The sequence below is a fragment of the Rhipicephalus sanguineus genome, chromosome 1 (genome assembly GCF_013339695.2).
Source record: "Rhipicephalus sanguineus isolate Rsan-2018 chromosome 1, BIME_Rsan_1.4, whole genome shotgun sequence".
NCBI classification, from domain to species: domain Eukaryota; kingdom Metazoa; phylum Arthropoda; class Arachnida; order Ixodida; family Ixodidae; genus Rhipicephalus; species Rhipicephalus sanguineus.
Genome location: NC_051176.1, coordinates 105,158,118 through 105,185,474, shown reverse-complemented (window position 1 = coordinate 105,185,474; position 27,357 = coordinate 105,158,118). Strand labels below are relative to the sequence as shown.

The window sequence follows — 27,357 nt, the reverse complement described above, 5'->3', positions numbered from 1 at the left end:
ATCACACTGAAGTGGTGCTCAAGCGAATCTGCACTTAAATTACATGAATAAACAAATTTTCATCGATGTCTGCAATGCAGCCGTTGATTCCTCAGTCTATCAACGTGGTTGAATTAATAGCACAGCTTTCTTTTTGACTAGCAATGTCGATTGAGCATCCGGAAGCACACTTACGTCATTCATTTTTGTCGCAATAAGATGAAGTCACCAAATGTGTTCTTCAACGTAGAGTAAGGCGGCTAAATGTCTAGCGCAGGCCGTATATCATGTGGGATGGTTCGGCCACGCATGGCCCAGGTTTCTTCGGCGAAAAAAAATATCCGCCGTTGCCGGTCTGGGCCGGTGGATCAGAAGAGCAAATGTAACATTGTTAATTCGTGTCAGTTTTGGGCTAAGCGCGCTCCTCTCTTTAAATAACATATGTCAATAACCATAACATATGTCATCCCTACCAAGCTTACCTTTCTCACATGCTCGAATTTATTCAAAAGCCGCCAGATTCATGTCGTCCTCGTATACTCGTTATCACAGTTTGTCATTCATAAAAAGATCACTTGGTGATTTACCTCTCGTGATAAGCTGAGAAACTATTCGCGATTATTTTGTTTTCCCGGCATGTATTTCAGTTACAGCCCTTTTTCACGCAGCACCCCACACTTTTAAGAAAAAGAAAGGCGTCTTGACTCTTCCTTGCAACACGCGTGACTCTCCCATGTATAACTCTCTTTAGAGAGTCAAGTTGACTCCCTTTAGGAGAGTCGTGGGACGCACGACTCTCCGAAAGAGATAGCGTGCCTTTTCAAAGAGAGTCATACATCCCACGGCTCTTCTAAGAGAGTCAGTGTGCATCTCTAAAGAGAGTTATACATGGGAGAGTCACATGTCTACATAGGTCGGCAAACTCACTCATGAGTCGACTCACTCAGACGAAGATCAAGCCGTGAGTTTGAGTCTGAGTGAGTCCGGATGAGCAATACTTTGGTGAGTTTGAGTCCGAGTGAGCCGTAAGTGCAAAATATATTTCTTGAGTGAGTCGGAGTGACCTCCACATTTTTGTGCCGACCTATGGTAATAACCACTCAACTTCAGCATTACTATCAGCCTTATGTCGGCTTGCGTTATACTCACGTCTACTCACACATACTTCAAAGCACTAGCGTTCATACGCCAGCTCAATACTTATTGATGAGAGACGTGCCGCGTGAGTAACGGGTAAACGAGGTGCTTTGACCCCCCCCCCCCCCCCCCCGCAATCTTTTTCACAGGAAGTTCTCGATAAAAATATCTCGTGAGTCATCTCTTTCAATAAAAATGTCCTTGCTGGATTACAACTACTGATAACTCGTACATTAAGGCATTAGATAAAATGAGCCTAGTAAAGCACCAATTATGCAAGATATTGCTGTCAGAAAACATTGACACCATGGTTGAGAAAGCTGAATGTATGCTAATGGACTCGTGAGTCCACGCACTCACACTCAGATCGAGCCGTGAGTCTGAGTGTGAGTGAGTCCGAATGCGTAATGTTATGATGAGTTTGAATCAGAGTGAGTTCGGTTGAAAAAAAACTGTAGTGAGCCTGAGTCCGAGTGAGTACGCTTGAGGGAAATTTTGGCAAGCATGAGTCCGAGTGAGCCCTGAGGGCAAAATATATTTCATGAATGAGTCTGAGTGAGCTCCACAGCTTTTGCCGACCTATGCATATGTAGCGAAGAAGAGTCAACGGACACCTTTTTTTTTTTCTTAGAGTGCACATCTCCGCCCATATTCACTATGAACATAAGGTATTCCCCCTATTTTCTCGGAAAAAAATATAGTTGAGCTCACTACTATCCTTATCAATAAATCAGTGTAATTCTCTACTGCACTAAATTGCCAACATTACGAAATTAGCTTCTTTCCTAACGGCTCCACTACCCTGCCTTATTGAGCAAACCTGTCAAGTGATCTATTAACGTCTTGTCACGCCATATCAGGGATTGTGAGAGAATTACTTACTCATATTCAGTTTCCAGCAACGAGGGCTAGAAGGGCTTTCCTGTAGTCACCCGAGGTGTCACTCTGCGCGGCAGAAATAGCACAGGTGTCAAAATTTCCATAAGTGCGGCATTAAGCAGCGATTACACGGAATAGGTACGCAGTGGTCCTTTGACAAAATGACTAAACTGTTGGGAAGCCTTGCGACGTGGGCCAGAGTAGGTGGCCTAGTTGTACTAAATTGAAGACTGTGTACGAAGCAAGTTTTCATTATGTCCACCCGCTTTCAAACATTAAATTCATCGATATGTTCTGGTGGGGTGGTGAAGGCGGAAAAAGAATTGCTTTCCTTTTACATAGCATATCCGAAAGCAAGGTGCTTTTTTCTACTGGCTCAGCGTTTGTAATTGTTGCTGATTATTTTAACAAACAAATTGCCAATAAGAAGAGCATTAGATCGTCACTAACCCTCCCACAAAGTTACCAAAATGTCAATTGAAACTTGTTGAAATTAGTTGTTATCCACGCATAACTTGCAGTGTTTTCTTGCTTGAGACACACTTGGACCGGTACAATCACTGGACTCTTATTGTTCATTTTTGCTATTTCCTTATTCATTATTCGATAGTGAGCGGTCCTGATGATGAGCACAGCGCCGGTTAAATACTACTGACGAAGCTAGGAAATTTCAAAAAAATACGATTAATTTATTAAGACTGGCGGATCTCGCACCATATTTCTTTGATCTTCACTGAAATGTCTGCAATGCTGCTCTTCACTTCTATGTTTACTAACGCGCTTCGTCGAATGCGCGCCCTGAATCGATTTTATTCACTTCTTTCCAAACGTGACAATAAATGGTACAGGGATGTTGATAATATATAGGGGGAAAGTATAGGGGAATGTTCACCCCCCATACTTTCCTTGGCATTATTGTCTCTTAGTTCTCATTAACAGTGTGTCTAACAAAGAAAAACGAGCACTTAAAAGTCATGTTTCCTTTATAATATATACAGTGTCACATGCCCGCTTGGGTATATCCAGCACCCTAGTCAAACACGTAATGAATGCTCCCTCCCTCCACCCCCATTACCCCAATCCAGCCGCACATATCGAGCGGCCGTAATTGTTACCGAGTACATACCCCGTGGTGTAGTGAGTACTAGAGTGGGCCTATCCTGGAGATAATTAAATGCACTTTGCTTGGCTGAGAGGACGACCAGGCAGACGCGCCAAACACAAAACCCGTAAATGGGCAAATAAATGTTTGCTTTAATAAGGTATATCTGCTGTCGATGTCCTATACCCGTATTTATTGCAATGATATTTAAATACTAATAGATGTATCATGCATCACTGCGTATTTCCGTAAAAAACAGGGCGAGAAGCCACCACATCCTTGGGGATAGTGAAGATGGGGAATGCTGCCCTGTGTGCGTGTGCGTTCGTGTGCGTGTGTGGCAGAGCTGGGCAGTATCGCGATAGTATTTCAGAGATACTTTTGAGTATCTGTATTTCTGTATCGAGATACATTTGAAAAATGTATTTGTATCTCAGTAGTGAAATACATTTACAATGTATCGCCTGTATCGCGATACTATGCTGGACACGGGTATCTCGTTACATTGTTTTTTGTGTCGGAAATGAGTTGAGAGTGTTTCCAATGGAGGAATGGCGTTTTCTATTTTTCTTTTTTGTGCCAAGACAAGCAAAGGCACGCCGCCTGTCGCCGACAGATAGGGCGGCGATGGTTTCCGCTCAAGAACAGAATGGTCCATGTGGTAAAGCGCGCGACGCCGCAGATGGCAGAATCGCGGAGGCAGTGTTGTCGGCCTCTGCCGACGAAAGTCGCTGTCTCTCAAGGTCAGTGCAGCACGCCTAATTTTATTCAGGTGGCAAGCTATTACTTCGCGACCCCCCGCGCCGATACCGCCTTGGAACAGGCTTTGCAATGCTTTGCGTGCATTCAGTTCTCAAAGCGGCGGCACTTCGAAAAGCAGTTCCCGTAGTCGCGGCGGAAGGGACTAGAAGATGTCTGTCTTTGACGCGCTTTCAGCCACCTCTCCAATGTCAGGGGGTGTTCCTAATTGAGTAAGACAGATAACTGGGCAAGTTGGTATGGATCCATAATTTAAACTTTTTTAGCGCGCACAAAAGACAAGGACAAGCAAGAGACACACGAGCGCTAACTCTCAACTGTTTATTTTTTCAAAGGAACGATACATATAAATACCCAAAAACCAGCATAGAGCATGTGCGGCGCAAGTCATGTGACACACTGTCAGAAGGGCTAAACAGAATTTAAAAAAACAAACTCTTTATCTGTTAGGGCCACCGAAGGGTGACTGATGCATTTCTCTGCACACCTGCACACAGTTGAGAGTTAGCGCTCCTGTGTCTCTTGCTTGTCCTTGTCTTTTGTGCGCGCTAAAAAAAGTTTAAATTATGTTCCTAATTGATTACATGCGTGAAACGGTCTTTTGTGGTAGCAGGGTCCCCCACCGCCGGAGCCGACTTCGCCTGTTGCGGCTTTCTGAAATGGGTACTCGTAGCGTCGGTGGTGGTGACAGCTTCATTGAAGCCGACAGGGTCAGACGGCTTAGGATGCCGAAGATGGGGACAGATTTTGGATTCTGAACAGTCAGAACAACCCAAATGAGGGCGGAAGCGTTTAGGTATCTAGATGACCCGAGAAGAGATATCGCCACGCTGCAGGGCAATCCGGCTATGAAGGCGATACTTATTCACTATAACACGAATTTGTGCTCGCCTTCAGCGGTAGACAGAATTTTTTTCTTTCGTGAGTCTTGTGCTGAGGCTGAACCGACGCTGTTAGAAGACAGCCTATTTGAGATGCTCACACAGCAATCTTCTCAGCAAAGCAGATCTTATGTGCAAAGTAAATGCATACTTTTTCTCAATTCACTGGTGTTCATTAGTGATTCGAGTGATTTGCTTAAAGTGTGCTATTTCTAGCATAGCTTAGTTTGTTCGCCAAGTATGTCGATTTCGGTGTCCAATCCTTGTTACTGTTGCTGTGAAATAGTGTATTTTTATTGCAATTGATACTTGTAACTATGTCATTATTGCTAATTATGTACTTTGTTCACCCCCTCCCCTGCAATGTCTTAATGGCGCTGAGGGTACTGTAATAAATAAATGAACTGAACATTTCGATGCACTGTAACTTTAATTACAACATTATGCTGCACTAATAAGTGTCTGTGCGTAGTATGAGCATCCTTTAAATGAAAAAAAGTATCCCAGTATCTGTATCACTGTAACTGTATTCCGGAATACTTTTTTCGTCTTATTGCAAAAGTATCTCCGAAATATCCCGTTACGTTAAAAGCAAATGTATCTCAGTATCTGTATTTTAGGCTTCCAGTTCATGTATTTCGATATCTGTATTCCGGAATACTTTTCTGAGTATCTCTGCCCAGCCCTGGTGTGTGGAAAGTCGAGGGGAAGAAAGCTTCGTTTTACCATTACACCGGGCCAAGTAAACATACTGAAGCAAACTCTGGGTACGGGCTAGTTGGTATTCCATTTCAAATTGTAAGACACGCAAGGTAAGACGCGAGATAGAGAGCAACGAAGACAGCGCTCGTCTTCGTTGCTTTCTTTGAACAATTTGAACAAGTAGACATGTCACGGCATTCGTGAGTGTACGCGTGTACATGCGCGTTTGCGAAGACACCACAATACGGGAGTGACCATAATATGGAAGGCAGGACGATTTCTCCAAAGGCGGCACCGACAATGCACAGATGACGTGCTAGTTTTAGCAGCGCTGGCATGCACAATACGCCCACCTGTATGAAGCTTTCGAGCGTAGCCTTGTAGTTTCTGTTGAACTCCTCCTTGATTGGGACCAGGTCGACTTCACACCGAGAAACGATTATTCTGATTAGCGTCCTGTCGTTAGTTCCAGCACCCTGCAAAAATGAAGCGAGTGCACACACGTTAGCTTTTTCACAAATACAACTTAACAATAATATGATAAGTATTTATCATGTGTTGCAATCTATACAAACATCCCCTCTTCCTCCCTCTCTCTCTCTCTCACACACACACACACACACACATACACACCACAGACGAAGTAGGAACAACTGCCGCTCACTCTTGGTGGATGTCTAGAACGCCGCGTACATCTCGTGAAAATAGAGCATTCGGATATATTTCGTGGGTGTTGCCTCCCATTTTCATCGTCTTTACCCTATCACGACTCCCATCAGAAAGAAAGCTAATGACCGCTAACGTATGAGCCGTTAAAACTCTCATTGTTTTTTCATAGCTTCGGCAATACTAGGCTTCTTTAATAGTTACTTCATTAATGATCCCCCCACTTTTTTAACCGATATTAATTTCCGGTGCCGTCGAGTGGCGTGAAAGTATTCAGTATTGTTGAGAGTGAAAGAAGCATGTGGCCTCTTTCTTTTAATAAATACAGTAGCACCCCGCTGTTATATTCCTCTCTCTCTGTTGCGTTTTCCCGGCTGTTACGTCATTTTTCGCAGGTCCCGCATAGCTCCCATAGGATCCAGCCTATTGGGAACTCCGCTGTTACGTCGTAACTGCGGGACCGCTCTCTATGGTATATCGCGAAGTGCGCTCCGAACCGATCGAGCGACCACGGAAGTGAGCGGCCATGTTGAACTTGGCCTGGTTTGACCGTAAGATTAGCCGCATAAGAGGTGCAAGCGACAGGTACTTTCGGTTGCCGTGAACGAAAGCATAGCTTTCGAGATCCGTATTGCAAATATGGCGTCTATGCTGTAATTGCTCGCGAAAAAAAAGCCTTCGAGATTGGCGTTTGCTTCCACCGTCGCGCTGGCGTGGGCTCATCATCATCGTTATTTGTCGGTGGAGTTGGAGTTGGTTGGAGTTCGCGCGGTTCACGCCTAAAACTGTTGGTGCCAAAAGAATCACATATATTGACTACATTTCTGTGGATGACGCCTTTCTCAGTTCCGTGCTTCTATCAGTCGACTAGATCGTGGTTGAGTGCGCCAATTCGTGCACCAGTGACAATATTTAGGAATTGGTGGAACAAGGGTGATTTTCTTCGACGATCGCTTTCGGGGGTACTTTCACATTCGCGAGGTGTTCGACCGTCTAACCACGAGCGACGGTTGTCCGACATTAGGCCAACAGTGCTACATTATCTCTCGGAGACGCCGACGCATCCGGTGACAATCTCGCGAAGGCATTGCCATAAGTGATCGCTTGCCAGGTGTCGGCCGTGGTGGCACTAGATTTATTGAAAAGATATGAGACTGCAGGTGCTCGAAAAATTTTTCATGCTGCTCGGGCATGAGTTAACGCACCAGGCAACGTTGCACGCTTTCTTCAAGCGTAAGCATCGAAATATTATTATCTACCACTAAATATTTTTTCGTTTTTTTCTGTTTCTCGGCTCTTGCATTTCCCGGCTCTTACGTTTATTTCTTATGGTCCCATCAGAAACGTATCAGCGGGGTTCTGTATAATAATGCGATATTGCGAAATTCAGGAGCCCTTTCCCCAATCGGGGAAATGGGGGCAAGAGAAGCTTGGCGTGAGCGTGCCAGACATACTGTTTTTATTTATTTATTTATTTATTTATTTATTTATTTATTTATTTATTTATTTATTTATTTACTTCCTTTTTTTTGTAGGTAGCGGCCGTCCCCGGAACGCTGTTCTCGGGCTGAATCGGCATGCTGTATTTCATGTTCTTTCCAGCGTTCGTCAGCCTCTAGAACGGCCCAACAAAGGACCATCACGCGATTAGCAATTCAGTTTTCTCGAAGTCGAAATTTTCCTGAAATGTGCAATTGCTGATATCGACCTTACGCGTTGCCCAGCAGATCGCTTAGTCCGCCAACACAAATATTTCAATGAAGCGCCCACAGCAAATGCACTGCTTCCCATTTGTTTTTTGCATCGTCGGTAGAACGCATTCACGTGCTTCAGTTCAGTTCACATTGGGCAAGGCACTAGCTTTCGGACCGAGGGGGCCCGCGTGCGAACCCCCGCCCCGGAAAGAAAGTTTAATTTGTTTTATTTATTTATCTAGCGCACGCGCGCCAGCCATGGGTGAGGGTGGTTTTTTGAAACACCACCAGGGTACACAGGTCAGTCAATACAGGCTTCGTTTGAAGAAGCAGATTCGGCTAAGGAAATTAGCAGGTGTACGGTACTGTCCTGGATATGGAGAACAGCATTTCCCACTTGAAGGCTCGAGTAAGAAGAAGTGCTTTAACGATTTGACACGTGACAACAAAGATAAAAAAGCAAGAATCAATAGATATGTGCAGTGGAGCAATGCATGAAACGTTAGCCTCATTGACAAAGCCTTTCTTTCTTTTAATGCTTTCTCGGAAGCGTAAGAAATTCGCTGTACACGAACAAGTCAAAGCCAGTGACATTCATGAAGAGGCAGTATATAGATTATAATACGGAGTCAAAAAGCCGCAGAGACCATCTTCGTTTCGGCAACGCACTTTGTGCTAGTTACGACTAAACTTTCCCTCCTTGTTTTAAGGAGCACGGCTTGCTATTCCCAAGTCAAACGCCGCTTAGAAATACGCACCGTTGTAAATAAAATTCCCTTGTTTTTGCGAGCACTTCAGAACTTTCACCATTGCGTGACTTTAATTATTCGAGCAGATGAATAGGTTATGTTTAGGCCATGCTCAAAAACGAGAAGTCACCGTGAAAATCTGTGTGAAAATAACATGCCCACATGTCAGTCACGCTATAGTCAGAATTCCGGCACAAATGATCTTTCGATGACTGCAAACGTTAATGGGATTAGCCCTGAAACAGCGTAGCGACACACCTCGTTGTCACCGCCATAACGCGTCAAGTATGAGGCGTGTACTGAAGCTGCAGCTGTAGGCCTCTCTTTCGCACTTCTCCGTTGCCGGCCACCCCGTACCAGTGTGGTGCTCTGAATTATATTTATTGGGTTAGCAATTATATCGACACTCCCGGCGCATTTTTGCTGTCGACGTCGGCGTTGGCGCCGGCGTCGTATGTTCTGTGCGCGAGTGAAAAGCTTGCTAGGGATGTCGACGATCGCAGCTCAAGCGGAGAAGAAACGCGCCGGACGTTTACGTCGCACGAAAGGCGCATGGAGGGGTTGCGGAGGGAGCGCTGTTGGGCTCCAGCAGGAATTGCGTTCTTTGACCGCCCGGGCGTAGTCACCCGCGACCGCACGCGCGTATCTTCACAGGGATCGACAGACGGCTCATACCTTTGTACGTGTTGTGTTCTCATCACACGCGAACTTTGCGTTGAAGCCATGTATAGAACGCAGGTCGGTTCATTCGCAGCAGCGACCGTGTTTCCTTGCGCCAACGCATTATTGCGATAGCAATGAAACGTTGGCGTAAGGAAACACGACCGCTGCTCTCGGCGCGTTTTTTCCGTCGCCATGGCCGTCGGCGTCGGCGCCGCCGTGAGGTTCTTTATAAAATTCAATATGATAATATTGCCCCGCGTGTCGTATATTCTAAGTGCGAGTGAAAGTGTGAGAGCGCAGCCGACGAACGCTTATCACGCGGCGATGAAACACGCCGGCCGTCTTTCGTCGAGTGAAAGGCCCATAGAGGGGGGAGGGAAGGGGCGGCTGCATGGCTTCGACAGAAACTCCGTACTTTGTTCAGCCGGTTGCAGACGCGCGCGCTTTGTCTCTACAGAGATCCGCAGACAGCTCATAGCTCTACGTGCTTGTCTCGCCGCTTGGTTTGCGTTGAAGTGATAGACAGCACGAAAGTTGCTTCGCTCACTGCAGCAGCCGCGTTTCCTTACACCGGCGTTGTGTTGAGTTACGCCAGGTCGCATGCTAAAGGAGTAAGCTGTTAGCCTTACTTCGTATTACATTCCACTTTAATTGTTTCTATCGCATTTATTGCTTCGCCCTAGCGGCGAAAATGCGACTTCTTTTCATGGACTCTAGCAGCAGTGGTATCTAGGCGCCATCTAGTGGCGTCGCCACGAAGTCGGCGCTTGACGCGTATCTGAATAAAATGCCTCGGCAAGAGTGAAAATACATGACACGTGTTTGGTTCCACGTTGCACTGGGGGAAGTTCTAAGAATGTTTTATGTCTCGTTGAAAAGTGACACATGTTGGCCTAAAGGAGAATCATTGAGGAGCTAGCTGCGCATACCCAATGACGCAAGTATAATGAGGAATGACTAACCTTCATACTTCTGTACAGCTTTTCAGCAAAGTAGGCCGGGATGTTGTAGACGCACTTGACTGCATAGCAAGAAAAAAAGCACGGAAATGCACTTTAAAAACGTGTTCTAAAGCCAATAACGATGATTTTTATCGCATTCATTAGAGCAGTGTAGGCCCCGAAATTGGGGTTCGGTGAATGGAGGTTAGTGGGTTAGGAGAATGTAATGTGAATTGAAGTGAACAAAAAATAAATCACATGATAATTAAGGTTAATTTAAAACGAATGAAATGGTAATTCCCGTTAAGTAAAGTAGTTTGGGTATGTAAGCAAATCAAATGTGAAGTTACAGTGAATCAAACGTTAAAGGCAATTAACGTCAACAAAATATTACACTGAATTAAAGCGAAACAAATGAACAAGCAAATGCAATAAGCGAGAGTTGAATGTTGTTAAAGTGAATTAAAGGGGAATCAATTGCAAAATGAAAACCTCGGCGACCAAGTCTTAGCGTGTAGAACTAGTGGTGATGTCTAGGCGGCCGAAGAATATTGGAGAGTAACAATGCAGTCGACTCAGATAATCAAGGTTACTTATTAGTGGGTCGTAAGAGCATATACTTTCGCCTGTGCTCTTCCCGAACGTTAGCTAAGGGTATTGTATTTTTTTTTTCTTGTGGCACTTTTCATAGCAACACCCAAAAGACCAAAAGCGTCTACACGTAAAGCACTGTTGGCGACTCACCGATGGCGAGGAAACCCTTGCGCAGGTCTCCGCTCATTTCTTTATTGATAGACTCGATGATGGTCTGGTTCGTAAGGGCGTTGTACTCGCGAAAGATAAGCAACAGCTGATCGTAGCTCTCGTTGGCCAAGATCTGGTTGAACACCGACTCGTCAGTGCCCCAGCGCTGGATGCCCGCTTGCTGCAATTGCTGCCGGACCGCGAAGTGAGAAGAACAATTATTTGCGGAAAACAGACTTTGTGTATCGTGAGACGACGCATCTTGTTTTTTAAGCAGCGCAGTGTGAAAGTAATGAAAATATGACGGATGTAGAATGTTCTACAAATGTCAACTCATTTTCGCGCATGCGTCTGGGGGTAGTAAAGAACCTTTGATGCATTTTACTTTTAACTGCAAGAAAATGTAGAAATGTCTTCCTGATATTTTCTTCGCTATTATTGCGACGTGACACCCTCTTAACTAAAAAAGATTGTATAAATGTTTTCTATATAATTTATTCGCTGTGATTTCGACGTGACAGTCAGATATTTAAAACTGGGTGTCTGTAATTTGAATAAGTTTTCTCTCTCTCGTTCATGAGTGCAGCGCTTTTGTCCTCCATTTGATAGTGCAGTGCGTGCCGCCTGCACTGGGCTCTTGAAGTTTTGTTGTGAAAGTTCATGTACGTGTACCTCGCGCCGCCAGACATTGAATTATGTTGCACTCAACGCTGTTGCACTCAACGCTCAACCTTAGTGAAGAGCATTGTGCCCTGTATCTGCCTTTGGAACGTCGCTGTTGGAAATGGCAAAACTTCCGCGCACAAGAAGTTGGAGCTTCGGTGATATTGTGAACCGGCATTGAGAAGGACTGGGAAGTAATTGTGTTGTAACTTGCTTGAGTATGAACTTCGTCATGTGCGGGAGAGTACGTGACCTGAGCTGAAACGTCATGTATATATGTCATACCACAGCCAAAATTTAATCTCTATCAGTAGTGAAATATGTGACGTTTCCGCTCAGGTCACGTGACTCTCCCGCACATGACGGCGGCCGGAAGTTCCGCTACTGCTTTTTTAAGGATGTAAAACGCGCTATACGGGTAGAATGTACTAGAACAGGGGAGTGCTCAGAACGAGCTTCGAAAAGTGAAGCCCAAACAGGGTCAATTCGCTTGTAGCGCAGTGATAGGTAGTCTGCAATGTGTCGTCGTTCAAGAATTGCGCGCGGTTCCGCCAATCTGGCGCAGGGGTTGACTGCCCGCTTCCCACTCAAAAGGCTCGGGTTCAAATCGCAGCGGCATATATTGGGTTTGTATTCTTATAGTGTCACCTTTTATAGCTGTATTGGTTTTTCTTTGTTTCTTAAAACTAGCTTCTGTGGCTACGTATTGTAGCAAAAAGTCTCGTTTTGAGTATCGGATTCGCAAAAATCTCGGAGGCCATACTTTACGGTTTTGTTGAATCCCGGGCGATGACGCTGCAAATAACTACGCTCACTGTCGAATTTCTTCTATTTTACTTCACATTTTGCGTTACCTTTTTGAAGTAACACGTAGCAACTGAAGCTAGTTTTACGAAACAAAGGAAAACCAACACAGCTATAAAAGGTGACTAAGAATAAAAACCCACCATCTAGAGCTGCGATTCGAACCCAGGCCTTTTGAGTGAAGCGGGCAGTCTACCCCTGCACCACTTTGGCGGAGCCGCGCGCAACTCTTACAAACGACGACACATTGCAGACTAGCGATCGCAGCGCCACAAGCGGATTGACCCTGTTCGGGCTTCACTTTCTCTACATTAGTGCTGCGGCCGTTCCGAGCACTCCCCTGTTCTAGTACATTGTAATACGGGTGATCGTGCCGCTGACGCATGTGCACCCATGGAGGAAGGAAAAATAAGGAGAGGCCCTGACGTCACATTCGTGAAGCCTCCACATCGCAAACACCCGCATCGCCTCCTAGCGAAGGAGCCTCGAAACATTTTGCGATTTCCGCCTTGTCGTTTGCAAGCGCATGCGCGATTCGAGCCCCCTGCCGTGCAAGCGGCGCCGCGGCGCAGTCGATTCACGTATGCTGCTCCTTGTGTGTGTTCTTTGGGAAAGCTACGCATTGCCCAGCTGTTGCGTATGGTTGCGCATACCCGGTGCAAATCGCGTGCACTGCGGAAAGTACCGGGTGTCACTTTTCATGTGTACGTACACGTTCGCTTCATTGCTGATTACACATGCATGGTATTTGCATGCGAATCTCTCGGATGTGCGCTCTGTTGCTTCTTACTTATTGTGTTAACTCAAAACACACGTGAGCTTTTGTTTTTGGCGTCTGACGCGCAGTACATAACATGCGCCGAAGGCATCGTACGTTTTTAGAGGCTGTGTCCGGACTACGTGATGTATGTATTGTGCGGTGTGCGCTCGCTGCGTGCTTGTTGTTGTGTGCGTACTGGAATTACAAACTTTACGTGCACGATCGCGTATACAATACAGCGGTGTCCTCTTTTCGACGTGAAGTTACGTCAACTATATGGTGGCGTTGCGCCGAATAGCTACTACGCTCACTCCATATACACGAACAAAGAACCGCTAATCCGGCAACAGATCGGGAAATCGGGCTACGAGAAAGGGAAGGCCTAACGCCCAGCAGAACGCGTAAGTCACTGCTAGGTGAGTTCGAATACGATGATGCAGGGGCTGAACGTTTTTGATCACGGCACGTACCGGCATTCTGTACTGTTGCACAAGAACGCTCCACGAAGAATTTCAGCACGCAGCGCTCGGGCCTGCCACGCACGAACGGCCTGGTAAACGTCTGCTTGCAACATTTTACTGCGTGCGAACCGCACAATACGCGCTAAGTTTACGCCGGGACTGCAAATCTGCGCAGAAGCTAATCTCCGCGGAGAGCACGCCACGGGGCGTCTGCTGTTTTGTTTGCCCCATACCGGTTTGTTTGCCCCATAAATCTGACGTCACTTCCGCCACACTTTTCGCAATGCATTGAAATACGATAGGGCCTCTCCTTAGTATTCCTTCCTCCATGTGTGCACCCGACCGTTGAAAGCAACATTATTATCGCAGTATATATGCGTTTAAGGCAACTGTCACGTGACTTGTATCATAAATGCGCCCGCATTATTTAAGCATCGGAACACCCGAAATTGCCGCCAAAAGCAGCCAGAAGAACGTGGGATATTGGAAACTGGCACACTCACTTGAGCATCATTCCTCGCGCGACCAGGGTCCGGAGGCGTGCCTTCTGGACGACTCGCCTATGCAGTAGACGAAGCGGCAAGCTCGTAAGACACATTCGATTGTCCAATGGTGACACGAAATGATTTCTAAAGAGCGTTATCGGCGGCAAGGCTCTCATACATTTGTAAATAATTGCCGAGTTCAATCTCGTTCTTATTCTCCTCGTAAAAAGTCTTGGAACTCACGTTGCACATGGAGACCAGAAGTCTTCGGAAATGGCCCGAGGTTTCGCTTCTGATGTCGTCCTCCAGATCTCTTGAGAATACTGAAAAAGCAGGACAGCGCATTCGATAACTTAGTATGACATGGCAAGGCATCAACGATTGACCGCTGATGAATAACTACATACAAACGGGAATACTGTAATCTTTAGCCTCAGGAAATATATGCGTAATGACCACGACATATTGCGCGTATACTCCCGCCACTACGCATATTAAATGGCTTAAAGGGGTGCTGACACAAAAATTTTGGTGAGGCGTTTTTTTTTTTTTTTTTGCTGCAATATATTGCTGGAGGACTATTAGTCATAACACGGCAAATCGCTTGCTGCAGCAGGCAACAGATAATTACAGTCTATTTATTACCGACCAGTCTCAGTTTCGGTTTGGGAGAGCTCCGAGAACAACAAGCCAGCATTGGAGTCACTGGAAAATTTCAGAGTACCGCAAAGGTAGGCTTCACGCGGGCAACAATGGGGGGCGGCGGCCATTTCCCTTCCAGACTGTCCGGCGCATAGAGCTAATATACTGAGTCAGTATGTTAACTCTATGGTCCGGCGCGTTGCTAGCGTGTGTTGAGAAGTGGCCGACGTTTTCGCCTCGATGCCGTGTTACGCTCGGCGGAACTGCAATATGTGTGTGTGTTTCTTCAAGAGGATATTAGAAGTGATTTCGAGTCATCGACAGTTATGAATCGACTGCGCGGTAAGCGGTGTAACTAATGAAACGTGCGGGAAATGTTGCCATGTGCTCGCGAAGTCTTCATGGCTTCATCGGTCTCTCTTCGTGTCACGGCCGGGTGTGTTCGCTAGGTCCGGAGCTGTAAACATAGTTGCATTAGCGCAGTGACTTCGTGCGAGATGCCATTTACTTCGACACTTGGTGAATACTGACTGTTTGCGCGCGTTCATCGCTCACTCTAGAACATTATCGAACAACATCGAGCACATTCAACATTGCGTCCTTCGACTGATCGCCGACGCATACCTTGCTTGCGCACCATGCTTGCTGTTCAACTGGGTGTTATGTGTAATAGAAGTAGCGTTTGTGTGGTAATTGGAAGTTGTGCGTGACGTATTTATGTGTCGGTTCGGAACGCCAGCAGCCGAACGTACGGGCGAATCGGCGTGCGGTAGGTAAGGTGCATCTTATTTTGCGAATACGTTGTCTTTTCCTAACAAATACATAGAAAATAGGCCATAAAAACTGATTGTGGACATGACTAATTAATTGTTTAATTTCCTTTTTTTGTCTCCTTAATATTCCCGACGTTGCAGTGCATTTGCAAATATTTTGCTGTGTTCTGACAAACATTTTTTTTTTGACGTTGCCAGCGCGTAAACAGCTGGGGTTCGATTTTTGCACTGCTTTTAATTTCAACTTGTTTTTTTTTTCATAATGCACTCTTATAAAACTTCCTCGACACAGTGATTTATGTTCTTTTGATCAGAAATAGCACGTCCCGGAAATTTTTAAAGCGCATGCTACTGCAACAGAACATGTATATAGACCTAGGGCTCACATGAAATCGATTCCCTCAATGAGTGGGATCCGCCGAATATTTTTTTTTTTTTTTTTTTTTGCTGTGACCATTTCTCATCCACTAAACAGTATCGTAAGGGTACGCTCGGCGCAGTGCAGCACTAGCAACATTTCTTTTGCAAAAAAAAAAAATAAAAAATACGCTTAATAACATTGCCTTACATTAAGTTATCAACAGAGTTCGACGCTTCTGTTTTGCGCAATGGCAAATGGTCATCAAGGTATACCAGTAAACAGTTATTATTTTAATAAATCTTTGATTTCGCTCTCGTGCGTGACATGCTTATAACTCGAAATGACTGAACAATCTGTTCAACAGATCGAGATATAAATAGCCGAGCAAATAGAAAGGTATCTGGTGTGTAGTTTTCAGTATCGCTGAACATAGCGAACCTAAAAGGTGAAGTATCCTGTCGTATGAGAGCTTTTCCAGCAAAGTTTGTGTAGTTCACTGCAGGAAGGAGTGTTCTTCGAAGGGGGCGAATTCATTCCGGCCACTTATGCAGCCACGTAGAACGACGCTCTTTGACGTTAATTCTTCCTGCACGGAATGCAAAATAAACGAGATTCCCAGATTACGTTCGGTTGCTGGTGAGCTATTCTCTGGCATCTGCATGACGCGTTTAAAAATGCGACGAAATACTTCTAGGGACCGTGATACTGCTAAATGTCCGGCCACGCTTTGCGTTCAACGCGCCTGCACCCAAAGCGCTTGGAAGGGATATGGTGGTGAGAGGTCACGTGATGCGAGGAAGCCAATCGCGTCGGTGGCGGCCAGTGACTCTAGCCAGCATGGGCAACTAACGCCATCTAGCGTGTGAAACGGCACACAACAGTGACGCACTTCCACACTGCCTGTATATAGGGATGGTAAAATCGATGAACGATTAATCGATTAAAGGTCCACAATTAATCGATTAATCGTCATCGATTTCCACCGCTCGATTAATCGAATTAATCGATTAAAACTATTCGATTAATCGATTACGACACCCCCCAATCCCGCCCTGCAACCTCGCCCCTTGGCCGGAGCGCATGACTGCGAGGCGCGCTATCCTGAGACGCAGATGCCGTGCACATCGTCTCTCTTTCACTGATTTCACTACAGCGAATATTCCTGCGCTAGCAGAACGAGCCCGGAGCTGGCGGCGGCCATACCCCATAGAGAAAGATATGATGTCGCCCTGATCTCCGTCGCGTACGGCGTCCCGCTCTAAGCACTCCCCAATGCTTCAAGCCCGGGCAGGAGGCGGCTCTACCCCATCGAGGCAGAAATTAACTTGCCCGCTTCTCTCCGGCTCACACACTATACTGCTGCTCGCACCACGCGCAATTCTACGCAACTGCGTTGCACCAGTTGCACTGCAGGACGATCCGATGAACCAAATGCCTTCTCAGTTCAAGACATACTATAGTAACCCTGTAGTCGATCGTAGCACCAATCCGAATTCACCTGAGACTTGGCACAGCATGCGAACTGGCCTAGATCATGTCTTTGACGTTGCAATGGAGTATTTGCCAATTCCTGCTACGTCAGTAGCATTCGAGCGCCTTTTTTTGTATGCTGGATGTGTGGCGACCCAAAGGATGTGTCAGTTGTCGCCCGAGCATCTCGGGCAACTGATATTTCTTCGCTCAGTAGAAAAATGCATGTGGTTCGGAGCAGCAACCCCATGAAACAAAACAAAAGGGGACTGTTGAGAAAGTTAGCAGCACGGCGATTCGCCAACTTTCACCACAGAAGTTTATTCTTTTCTGTAAATTTCACACGTGCCAGCGATCGTCTTGTTTCTTATTTTGTTCGTCTTCGTTTTTCGCGGCGCTGTTTCATCGTGTTGCCGCATAAACGCATCTCTCCTTGCATTTGATAAACGAGTAGTTTTCGTCGCCTGTAGTGTCAATCGCAACTTTCTTTGTATTTTATTCAACCCTCAGATTTTACTCGTTTCTTGTGTAAGTGCGGCATTGTAACATGCGCTGCTCATTTCCTAACTGGTTCTTAGTGCCGTTCTGTTTTACTCTTTAGCAAATAAAATATTGTTTATTAATGAAAGAGAGAGAGAAAATATATTACAAGGCAGAGAGGGTGGCCTGAGCTAGTACGCCCCTGCCTTCTACTCTGCACCGGGGAAAACGCAACGGGGGAAAAAGAGTGATGAAGTACGATGATGGGGAGAGGATTAGGTAATCCGTATATACATGATAAGACACGTTTGCTAGCGTAAAGAAGACAAGGACGCTAGTAACCATCTTTTATTAAGCTGTATACCAACTAGCCCAACTGTCCGTCTTATAGGGTTTATACCATTTTCATAATTGTTCAGCTAGCTTTCTTGCGATGCAGTTAGCCCAATAATGGCAGCTAGTGGCTTCTTCAAACAGAGTGTTCAAGCGCGGTTTGCTTGCGCTGGGACGCGGAAAATGTAGACTCGGCTCTCTTGACACGAACACGCGTAATAGACAGCACGTGGAACCTCGTCTCCACTTGAAGCACGAAAGTTGCTGCCATTAGTTGAGAGAAAGTGTAGCGCAGGAATGCGCACTCGCGAATTGTGAAAAGGGTTTTATACACCCTTTATGTAATTTATGTAACTTTACGCGTCGGTTTACCGAACGTGTAGCATCCAGTGCATTACTATTGAAGAAGTGACCTTGTAGCGTTTAGTAACACTGTATGGTCGCATATTGAGGGAGAAATACAGCTTTCAGCTAGAGGCCCCCGTCTTCTGCTGTGACAATTGCGGACAGTCGCGAAATTTATGTTGTAATATCTGAAACATGAGATAGCGCTCACAGTTCAGGCTGTACGCACGATTGAAAAGGTTCGAGTGGCGCCGTGTTAAGGCAACGATCAGATGAAACCTGCGGAGTATACTGGCGCAGCTGCTGTTTATTCTAGCCGGGAGGCAGAAACTCATGTCACTTTATTTCCCGCAGTTGCCTGTACCGATGGTCTGTTTGAGGCCAGTATGCTTCTGTGTAATCTCTGCATGGGTGACCTCAAGGAAAAGATCACGTCAGTCCGCAATTATAGTATTATGTAGGGCTTCCACAATATCTAACCGACAAACCGAGAAAAGATGCCGTGCTTACGAGAGCGAGCGTCTTATTTAATTCCTCTTCCTCCTTGTCTCTCTTTTACCTTTCTCGGGATTCCCTCACCCTCCACCACACTGCATGTTTCAGCTGCGACTTTCCAACCAGTGTGGTCCCCGAACGCGTCTCCGGTTTCGATGAGCTCGAGTAGGCAGGCTTCGAGAAAATACGACCTGCTGCCGAATAGTCCAGCGATGACGGCCACAGATGCTTGAATCCGCGACATCAACCAAAGACGACGGGCCCCTTGTGTCCAGTGTGCGAAAGTGGGAATTTTCGTGCACTGTACACCAGGGGCCCTTCGTCGACACTTTCGAAAGTGGGAATTTTCGGTCGTCAGCGCGTCTGATAAAAAGATTTGGGTCCATATCGAACACGAACGATGCCTCTCAAACAAAGAGATATCGGTTTTAAAGCACCCATAAAAAATGTCGATTAATCGATTAATCGATTAAAACATTCCACCGAAAGCAATTAATCGATTAAAGGCTAAATCGATTAACGATTAACGATTAATCGATTAAAAATTTTAATCGACCATCCCTAACTGCCTGCATCGCCTGCTCGCGTTCTTTCGCATGCGGCATGTGCAGCACGATGTCGTTGCCGTCATCGTCATCATCGCCACCTGGTGACGAAGACTCTTTCTTGAGGCTTCCACACGTTCGCCGCGGGCACGGACTCGCGAGCAGCCGCCAAATAGTAACCTGCTGGCGCAAGCATGGCAAATGCGCAATGGCGACTATGACGTCATGATTTAGCTGGGCATCTCGGAGCCCGGCTGCAGGGGTGACGCCACGGAAATTTGGAGTCACCTTCAGGTCACTTTGTATGATGTCAATGTCGCGAGGTGCGGCGTATAGTACTAGATGGGGCACGTGAACTTCAAAATTAATATGTGGCGTTTTTGTTTTCTAAAAGAGTCAAATCCAGAAACCGAAACTGGGCTACATTTAAGAAGAGCGTAAAGCGTGCCTAAGTATCTTTCACTTTAAAAACAATTGTAATCAAAATGAGGCAAGTCCTGATTGTGACGCGAACTCACAAGGGCAGTTTCGAATAAAAAATGAGCCAAATCCTGCGCCTGTTTGAATCGAACATAACCAAATCCATTAAACCAGCGCTGCATCAACAATCGTGACCAAAACTACCAACAAGGCCAAATCTAATCTGTTTCATTTGTGAATGAATTAAACACCGTGTATTCCACATTGTAATGCGCCGAGGGCGCTGCAGTGAAATTTCATTCGTGTCCTATTTGCTTTGCTATCATGCTTTCATTCCACAATTACTTTTTCTTGGGTGAGTTGCTACTTACTGAGGACATGATGTTGTAGGGCAAAACTCGAATATAAAGAGTACGAGGCCGACTTTCCAGTTATTTCTGCCTATTTGTGTTTCTTTTCGAGTTTTGCGTCACAGTATCATGTCCTTTCGCTCCAAGACGGTATACTTGAAATAGAAGAAAACTGAAATGAAGATATTGGGCACCGATCTATTCCTTGAAGAAGAAGAAGCAATGGTCCAAAACGGCGCGGCATAAAACAAGCGAAGAAGAAGAAGAGCTGAAGCATTCTTTTAAGGCCATCAAACAAGAAAATGCTGCCGACAGTCCAGAATGGTGCGCCTTTTGCTAGTAATCGCCAGTATGCCCGTGCGACAAAGGACGGCACCGACGGGAGCACTAGGATTGTGTTAATATTGTGGCAAAATATTGAGATATCGTTAATTCGCTGCGATTTAGACTTCTTTTTACTCTTGAATACCGACGATAGTTGGCTATATAGATTTTAGCAATATATATTTGATGCATTTTGGTGACAGGGGCACACTGGCAAAAAACTATTGCAGCAGGCCCGACCATAATGTCCGTAGCAAAAAACTGCGTTTTTCTCAGTTTCAGTTCAGGTGGACGTGCCTCTTTCAGAAAAAAAGCGCCACATGTAAATTACCTTCCAAGTTATACTCGCTGTTCATATTTAGTAGCATGTTCACGAGAATCGATCCTGCAGGCTATCTTCGCCGCGAAATTTTGTGTCAGTGCCCCTTTAAACTTAACCTGCCTCCCCGGCTTCTCTCACAACGGTTTATATAGTTTCTGGCTGTGGATAGGCGACGAGTATTTCACCTACGATCATGCATATGCAAACGCTCGCGTTGTGCGTTAAGTTCAGACTTGTAATCAAATATAATACTAGCATTTTTGTAATTGATCAACTATTTTTTTACTTGGTAACGCTCACTGTAACTTGATTACTTATTGCTGTAATCAATTACATGCAACAAGTTGCTTTATTCGTAAAACACGCAAGATCTTTTAGCGTTTGCATTTGGCGCGAACAGCAGCAGCATGCCCGAAATCACGGTATGATGCGCCATCATGGATGCGAATGTTTGGGCAGGCGTACCTTTGTATCTGTTATCAACGGCTTCACGAGCGGCCTGCATTGTCGGCACCGCATTTGGCATCTCACTATAGTTTCGCTTTTTTCTATCGCCATTCGATAGCTTCCGACGTCCGTTTTGCAAACTGGCCGTCCGTGCGCCGGCGTTTGCGACCTTAGTCAAAGTCATTTGCGTCATAGAAGTACAGCCTCCAGCATTTTTAATAATATCGCGCGAGCGTCGACCGCACGCAGTATCAGCGCCTTATAACGGCGATAATCTGCGAGACTGGCAGCAATACGCGCAGGCGCACGAAGCAGCGCTAGCGCAAGCGTCGTCTGCCAGGCCGTTCCTTTCAGGATGAAACACTCCCTTTCTCTGTTCGCCCGGAGTGCGCACAATCGAAGATCGAAACCTCACGAACATTTTGCTTTTTTTTTTATTTCCACGTTTGCGTTCAACAGCAGTTTCACAGCAGTTGAGCAGTTTCTTTGACTGCAATCACAGGAAAGATCAAGAGAACATGTATCGGTAGATCACGGTTTAAGTTGTGCGCATGGTTTTGTTCACACCGCTTTTGTTTCCCTTTTTTTTTTAATCTAAGGAGACTAATACAGTCGTTGTGGTAGGGCGTGCATCGTCCTGAAAGGAACAGCGTGGCAGACGACGCTTGCGCTAGTGCTGCTTTGTGCGCCTGCGCGTACTGTTGCCGGTCTCGCAGATTATCGCCGTTGTAAGGCGCTGATACTGCGTGCGGTCGACGCTCGCGCGATATTATTAAAAATGCTGGAGGCTGTACATCGCGAGGGGAATGCGCGTACATGCAGCCCCGACACTGCGTAAGGCCGCCTGCACGTTTTGTGAGAAACCGTGACGAGACGCTTATGTATACGTAACTGTAACTGCGCCTCTATCTCCTGTTTTTGTCTTGTTTTACGAGCGCCTCGTACATATGGTTGGGGTTCATATGTATACCTTAAAGGCCCCGCGCACGTTGCGCAATAGTTCAGAGACTGGGCTCTTGCGTTTGAGTCCCCTGGTACGATGTGTGTGGCAGTGAGGGCACAAAAATAGTCAACGGGGCCAGGTAGAAGTAAGAGTTTTTGTGAATACGAGCCTAAGTTTAGGCAGTTCTATTTGAAGCTATCTCACGTCAGATAACACAATTAAAAGCCGGGCTATAGGTGGACTTCAGTCATCTTCTAATAACCTATTCAGAGCAGGAAACGACACAAACGTCAAAGAAGTGTACACGGACGGCGCCGACTCTCAAATGGTATTTATCGCACGAAACGCAAACGCTTAAGTGCGTGTGCGTGTTCAAGAGGAATACAGAAAACGGAACAAAAGGGAACACTGAAGGCAGGGCTATTTCTTTACCGCTCGCGCGCGTGTGTCAAAAAAAGTCGATTCCCTTACTGCTTAGGGACGTCGAGAGCTGGCTGACGCATTTCGCACCGTTCTTGCGAGCGGGACATGCTCCTGAGATTGTTTTGTTCCTGTCACAGGGTCAGTCTAAGATAATCATGCTAGTAAACACTGACACTCATTGATGCTCCGTGCAGCAAGTTAGGAAGTTTGAAAATTATGTTGTTCCTTTTTCATGATAGCAAGCACGAAATCACCTTCTTGCACTGTACAATATGTTCACAAACTTTTCGCGCAACCCAAAGAATGCCGGCTGCCGCTATTGTGCGAACGTTCATTCAATGTGCAATACATGTAATCTTCCATATCTATCTGTCCTGCGGCAATAGCTGTATTAGACAGACTGGGAGGCGTGCGAACGTGAGACTACTAGAACACCGAAGAAAAATTGAAAATAACCAATTTTAAAAATTTGTAGTGCACTGCACGGAACACCAATGCGGGCTAATGTTTAGTAAAACGGTTATAATCTTAGACAGGCGCAGTTATCAACAGAACATTAAACTTACAAACATATAACCTCAGCCAGAACTGTGCTAAAGCGATAAGGAGATCGACTTCTTCAGAGACACGCACAAGCAGTAAATAGATAGTCTTGCATTTCATGTTACATTTTATTTATTTATTTATTTATTTATTTATTTATTTATTTATTTATTTATTTATTCGTTAGTTCGTTCGCTCGTTTGTTTGTTTGTTTGTTTGTTTGTTTGTTTGTTTGTTTGTTTGTTTTCTATCTTTTTGCTGCCAGTGCGCACTCACTTTAGTGTTTGCACCGTGTGCAATAAATATTCCCTTGCGAGCCAACGTTGTCCGTGTGTGCTGCTTTGTCGTAATGTTTCGTTTCCTGCGCTGGTCGAGTTATTAGAATATTTTGTCAAAACGCCTTTTCTGGCGTGGGCAAAGAAACGCTAGGCACACAGTAATTGGTTATTTTAGTAATTAATCGGTTACTTTCGCGAAGCAGTAATTAGCAACTGCAATCGATTATACATTTGACTGAAGTGACTGTAATTGTAACTTTTAACTTTTTGTTCTGTAACGTGTGCAAGTCTGGTTGAGTTGGAGGGAAGACGGCTAGCAATTAGGGAGGTCTCCATGCAGCAATCGACGCCAGCCAAACCGATGAGTCCCACAAGGAGAGGTGCGTGTCTGTCGGACTTGCGTCTCAACTCGTGTCCATTCTCACACACGCGCCATTACCTGACGCCTTTACCTTGGAGACACACCTGAGAGACAATGCTTCATTTAGGTGCGTTTCAGCGGACTCTTTAACCCTAGACCACTCTAAGTTCAAATATGAGAGAGCGGGTTTTTTTTTTTTTTTCTCGTCGTCACTACCCTTCTTACAGGCGCTACCCCTCCTCGACGCTTATTTCTTCATAAAACGCGTGGACAATGTCAGCACTAAGCGTTGAGCGTATCAGGGTTTTGCACTTTTCGGCTGCACGATGTTACCTCCTCTTGCGCAGTCCAAAACGCACAAAACTAAGGGAAATCCGTTGATCGCACACGATAGTCATGCGAGACAAGGCATAACGGGCGTGCGACTGTATGGCGAAGCAGGGTAGGAGACACTTCACTACTGGTATCCCACTTATATGGACCACTCGACAGATTATTTCCTCACGACGTCTCGTGAACAGGCTGTTGGCGTCATGAATTGTGCCGAAAAGACGGCAACCGCCAGGGGAGAATAACGCGCTCGGTATTTGTAGTTCAGAGGTTGTATAGAGGTCATAGCCTGATTACGAAACCATGCATTTCAGGGATCGACCAGTAGCGCAGTGATAACACGAATGCTGGGATAACGAGCGTCCAGCTTTGAAGCATGGTGATCCGTGAATTTAAGAATTCGTAAATTTTTCTCTCAGGATCTCACCTTCGTGATAGGTGTCCTTGATCCTCCTTATATCGTCATTGCTGCGCGTGCACAGGATCTCCACGAGGCAGTCTTCGTCAGTTCCAAGACCCTTCATGGCGGCGCGCAGCTCTCGCGCCAGATACTCATGGATGGGGTACAGTAGGCCCACCATTATGCGCTCCAAGTTGCCACTAAGTTCTGATTTGATGTCCTTGATCAGGTCCTGCGGAGTACAACGCAACGCAATTAGAATAATAGTCTTGACAATGACTCGCCACTCTGGTTTGAGCCCTGAGGCCGGCTAAGTGCTGCGTAGGCATATGCTGCGTCATAGGAACTTACCCAGAGTGAGCGCACGCCAGTGTGCGCAACCGTGGTTGCGCTTGTACACGCTGGCGCTTCAATGAGTGACGTTGTGTCATCGATTGAAGTGTATATGTTTGATCTCGCAATGGCACCACTTGAATTTAATTGCTAACGAACAAAAGTTCGGCAGGTGTAACACTCTTATAACACAAGGCGAAAGCGAGCCCGCACTCAAGTAAGACAAATAGTAATAATAATATAATATCTGGCGTTTAACGTCCCAAAACCACGATATGATTATGAGAGACGCCGTAGGAGAGGACTCCGGAAATTTCGACCACCTGGGGTTCTTTAACGTGCTTCTAAATCTAAGCACACGGGCCTCAAGCATTTTCGCCTCCATCGAAAATGCAGCCCGCGACCTGCGGGTCAGCAGTCGAGCACCACAACCACTAGACCACCGTGGCGGGGGCAAGACAAATGAGCCGAAGCAAGCAAGTACTTATGTTAGGCTTTAAACTGACCATTTGAACGCCTCATGCGAGCATTTTTGTCTTTGTATGCCTTTTTAGATGATGTGCCGACTTTTGTTCGCCTTTAAGTGTTTGTCCGACTTCGCAACAGCAACTCGATATTCAACGCTTCTGCCACGCTATGTAACATTTGTTAACGTGACTCCTTGCCCGACATGACTGTATAAGGTCTTTTTCCGAAGCAGTTTCAAGCACTGGCGTGGCTCTGTGGTAGAATACTTGACTGCCACGCAGAATACCTGGCTTCTATTCCTGTTAAAAGACTGATCTTTATTCTTTGCATCTATCGATACTTTCCTAAGCAATTTCAAGCACTGGTGAGGCTCTGCGGTAGAATAGTTGACTGCCACGCAGAGTACGTGCGTTCGCTTCATGCTGGTACTCCGATTTTTATTTGCATCCGTCGGGATTTTTTCGTCATAGCGCGTTTCGCGTCCAGGTCACCGGCTCTCCGAGCGGAGCTCCAACATAAACATAGACACCAAAGGCTTTCACCTTTAAATAGAATACCAAGAGCACTTACTCGGCCAAACATTTGCTTGAATGTGTTGACAATCTCAAGCCTCTGGCCACACGTCCGTGAGCAGAGGATATTGATAATGGCATCTTCGTCTGTACCTAAATAAGGAAACAGATGTGAGAACAGAGAGTAATGAGTGGCTCCTCGCAGAAATTGGACATCTGTTTTTCAGGCACATTGCCAGAGGTGCCGAAGAGTACAGATGTGGACATACCCCATCCTTTCATAGCCTTCCTCAGTGAATGGGCGTCTTGTTTTGCATCAAAATTTTGGTACGGCCTCAGCGTTCCTTGCTGGCGCAAGCAAAAAAAAAAAAGATCGCACAGGAAATATTGCGATTAATGTTTACCAACTTTCTAAATGGCAAAATTGTTTAATGAAACAAAGTGAGGCAGCGCATCATCGCCTGCGATCGGACGACTCCGCTTCTCAGGAAAAAAAAAAGCTATTAAAAAGTTTTGAAGGATGAACTTGTCGGCTAGTTGGTTGATCATATCTTAGGGGAAACAGCGCAAAGACCAGGACAGAAAAGGCACACATACAACCACACGTAGCGCTGCGAACCACACGTAACCCTACGATTTTAAAAAGTGTCCGGTCATTCTATTCATCGAAGCTACATGCGATTTCTCTATTGTGCTGCTTTTCGAAGAGTCACATGATACTAATCGCTCTGAGCGGTGCACCATAAGTGCAGCCTCTACAGCCTTTGAAATGCCTGCTACTCTCATCTACCCCTCAGTCGTCATCGTTCTGTACCTCTTTATCGTTTCTCTTTCGCGCAAGTGAGCACTCGAATTGTCTCCAATCACCTGTGCAAGACATCGACGGAGTGGAACATTCTCGCTTTCGTGACGCAACAGAATAGTTACTTTACGGGGTGGTAACGTGCCCCGTGTACATCTCGGTAACTGAATAGAGCTCCTAAAATAGGTGAACGAAAACGTGCACCTTATATGAGGTTCTGTCACTATGGGCGGTGAGAATGAAGCGAGAAAATTCGCTGGTTGCTTACGTTGTATCTGTAGGCTCCTCCCGATCCGCTCGGTATATTGTCGTAGCTGGCAGACTGCGAATAAATTACATGTCAAATATTCACAGCACTGAGTACACGAGGAATTAAAAGGTGCAGTGCGAAGTATGATGAGAGGATTATGTGGATTTTCGAGCGACTGATTTCGGTAGCTATCTGATTTCGATCTACTACTTCGTACTTTTGTAAGCATGTAAAATAAGCTAAGTTAATCTTCTTTCATCCAGCGTCCGCACACCTTTGGCGGGGATAACTCTGTCAGGGCAGAGTGTTCGAATATTCCAGACAATGTCCTGGTATAC

The 27,357-nt window shown here is 45.8% G+C and overlaps 1 protein-coding gene across 1 annotated transcript; it reads right to left on the bottom strand.

Annotated features, from left to right (window-relative positions):
* Window positions 1-2,004: 2,004 nt before the first annotated feature.
* LOC119386469 (annexin A4-like) lies at window positions 2,005-26,309 on the bottom strand. The gene is made up of 9 exons (XM_037653753.2): window positions 26,237-26,309; window positions 26,026-26,120; window positions 24,682-24,886; window positions 14,313-14,392; window positions 14,088-14,144; window positions 10,897-11,086; window positions 10,174-10,232; window positions 5,793-5,915; window positions 2,005-2,061 (listed from the first exon to the last, which is right to left on the bottom strand). Exons 1-9 carry the CDS (start codon window positions 26,247-26,249, stop codon window positions 2,005-2,007), a joined length of 879 nt encoding a protein of 292 aa, XP_037509681.1. The 5' UTR covers window positions 26,250-26,309.
* Window positions 26,310-27,357: the final 1,048 nt, after the last annotated feature.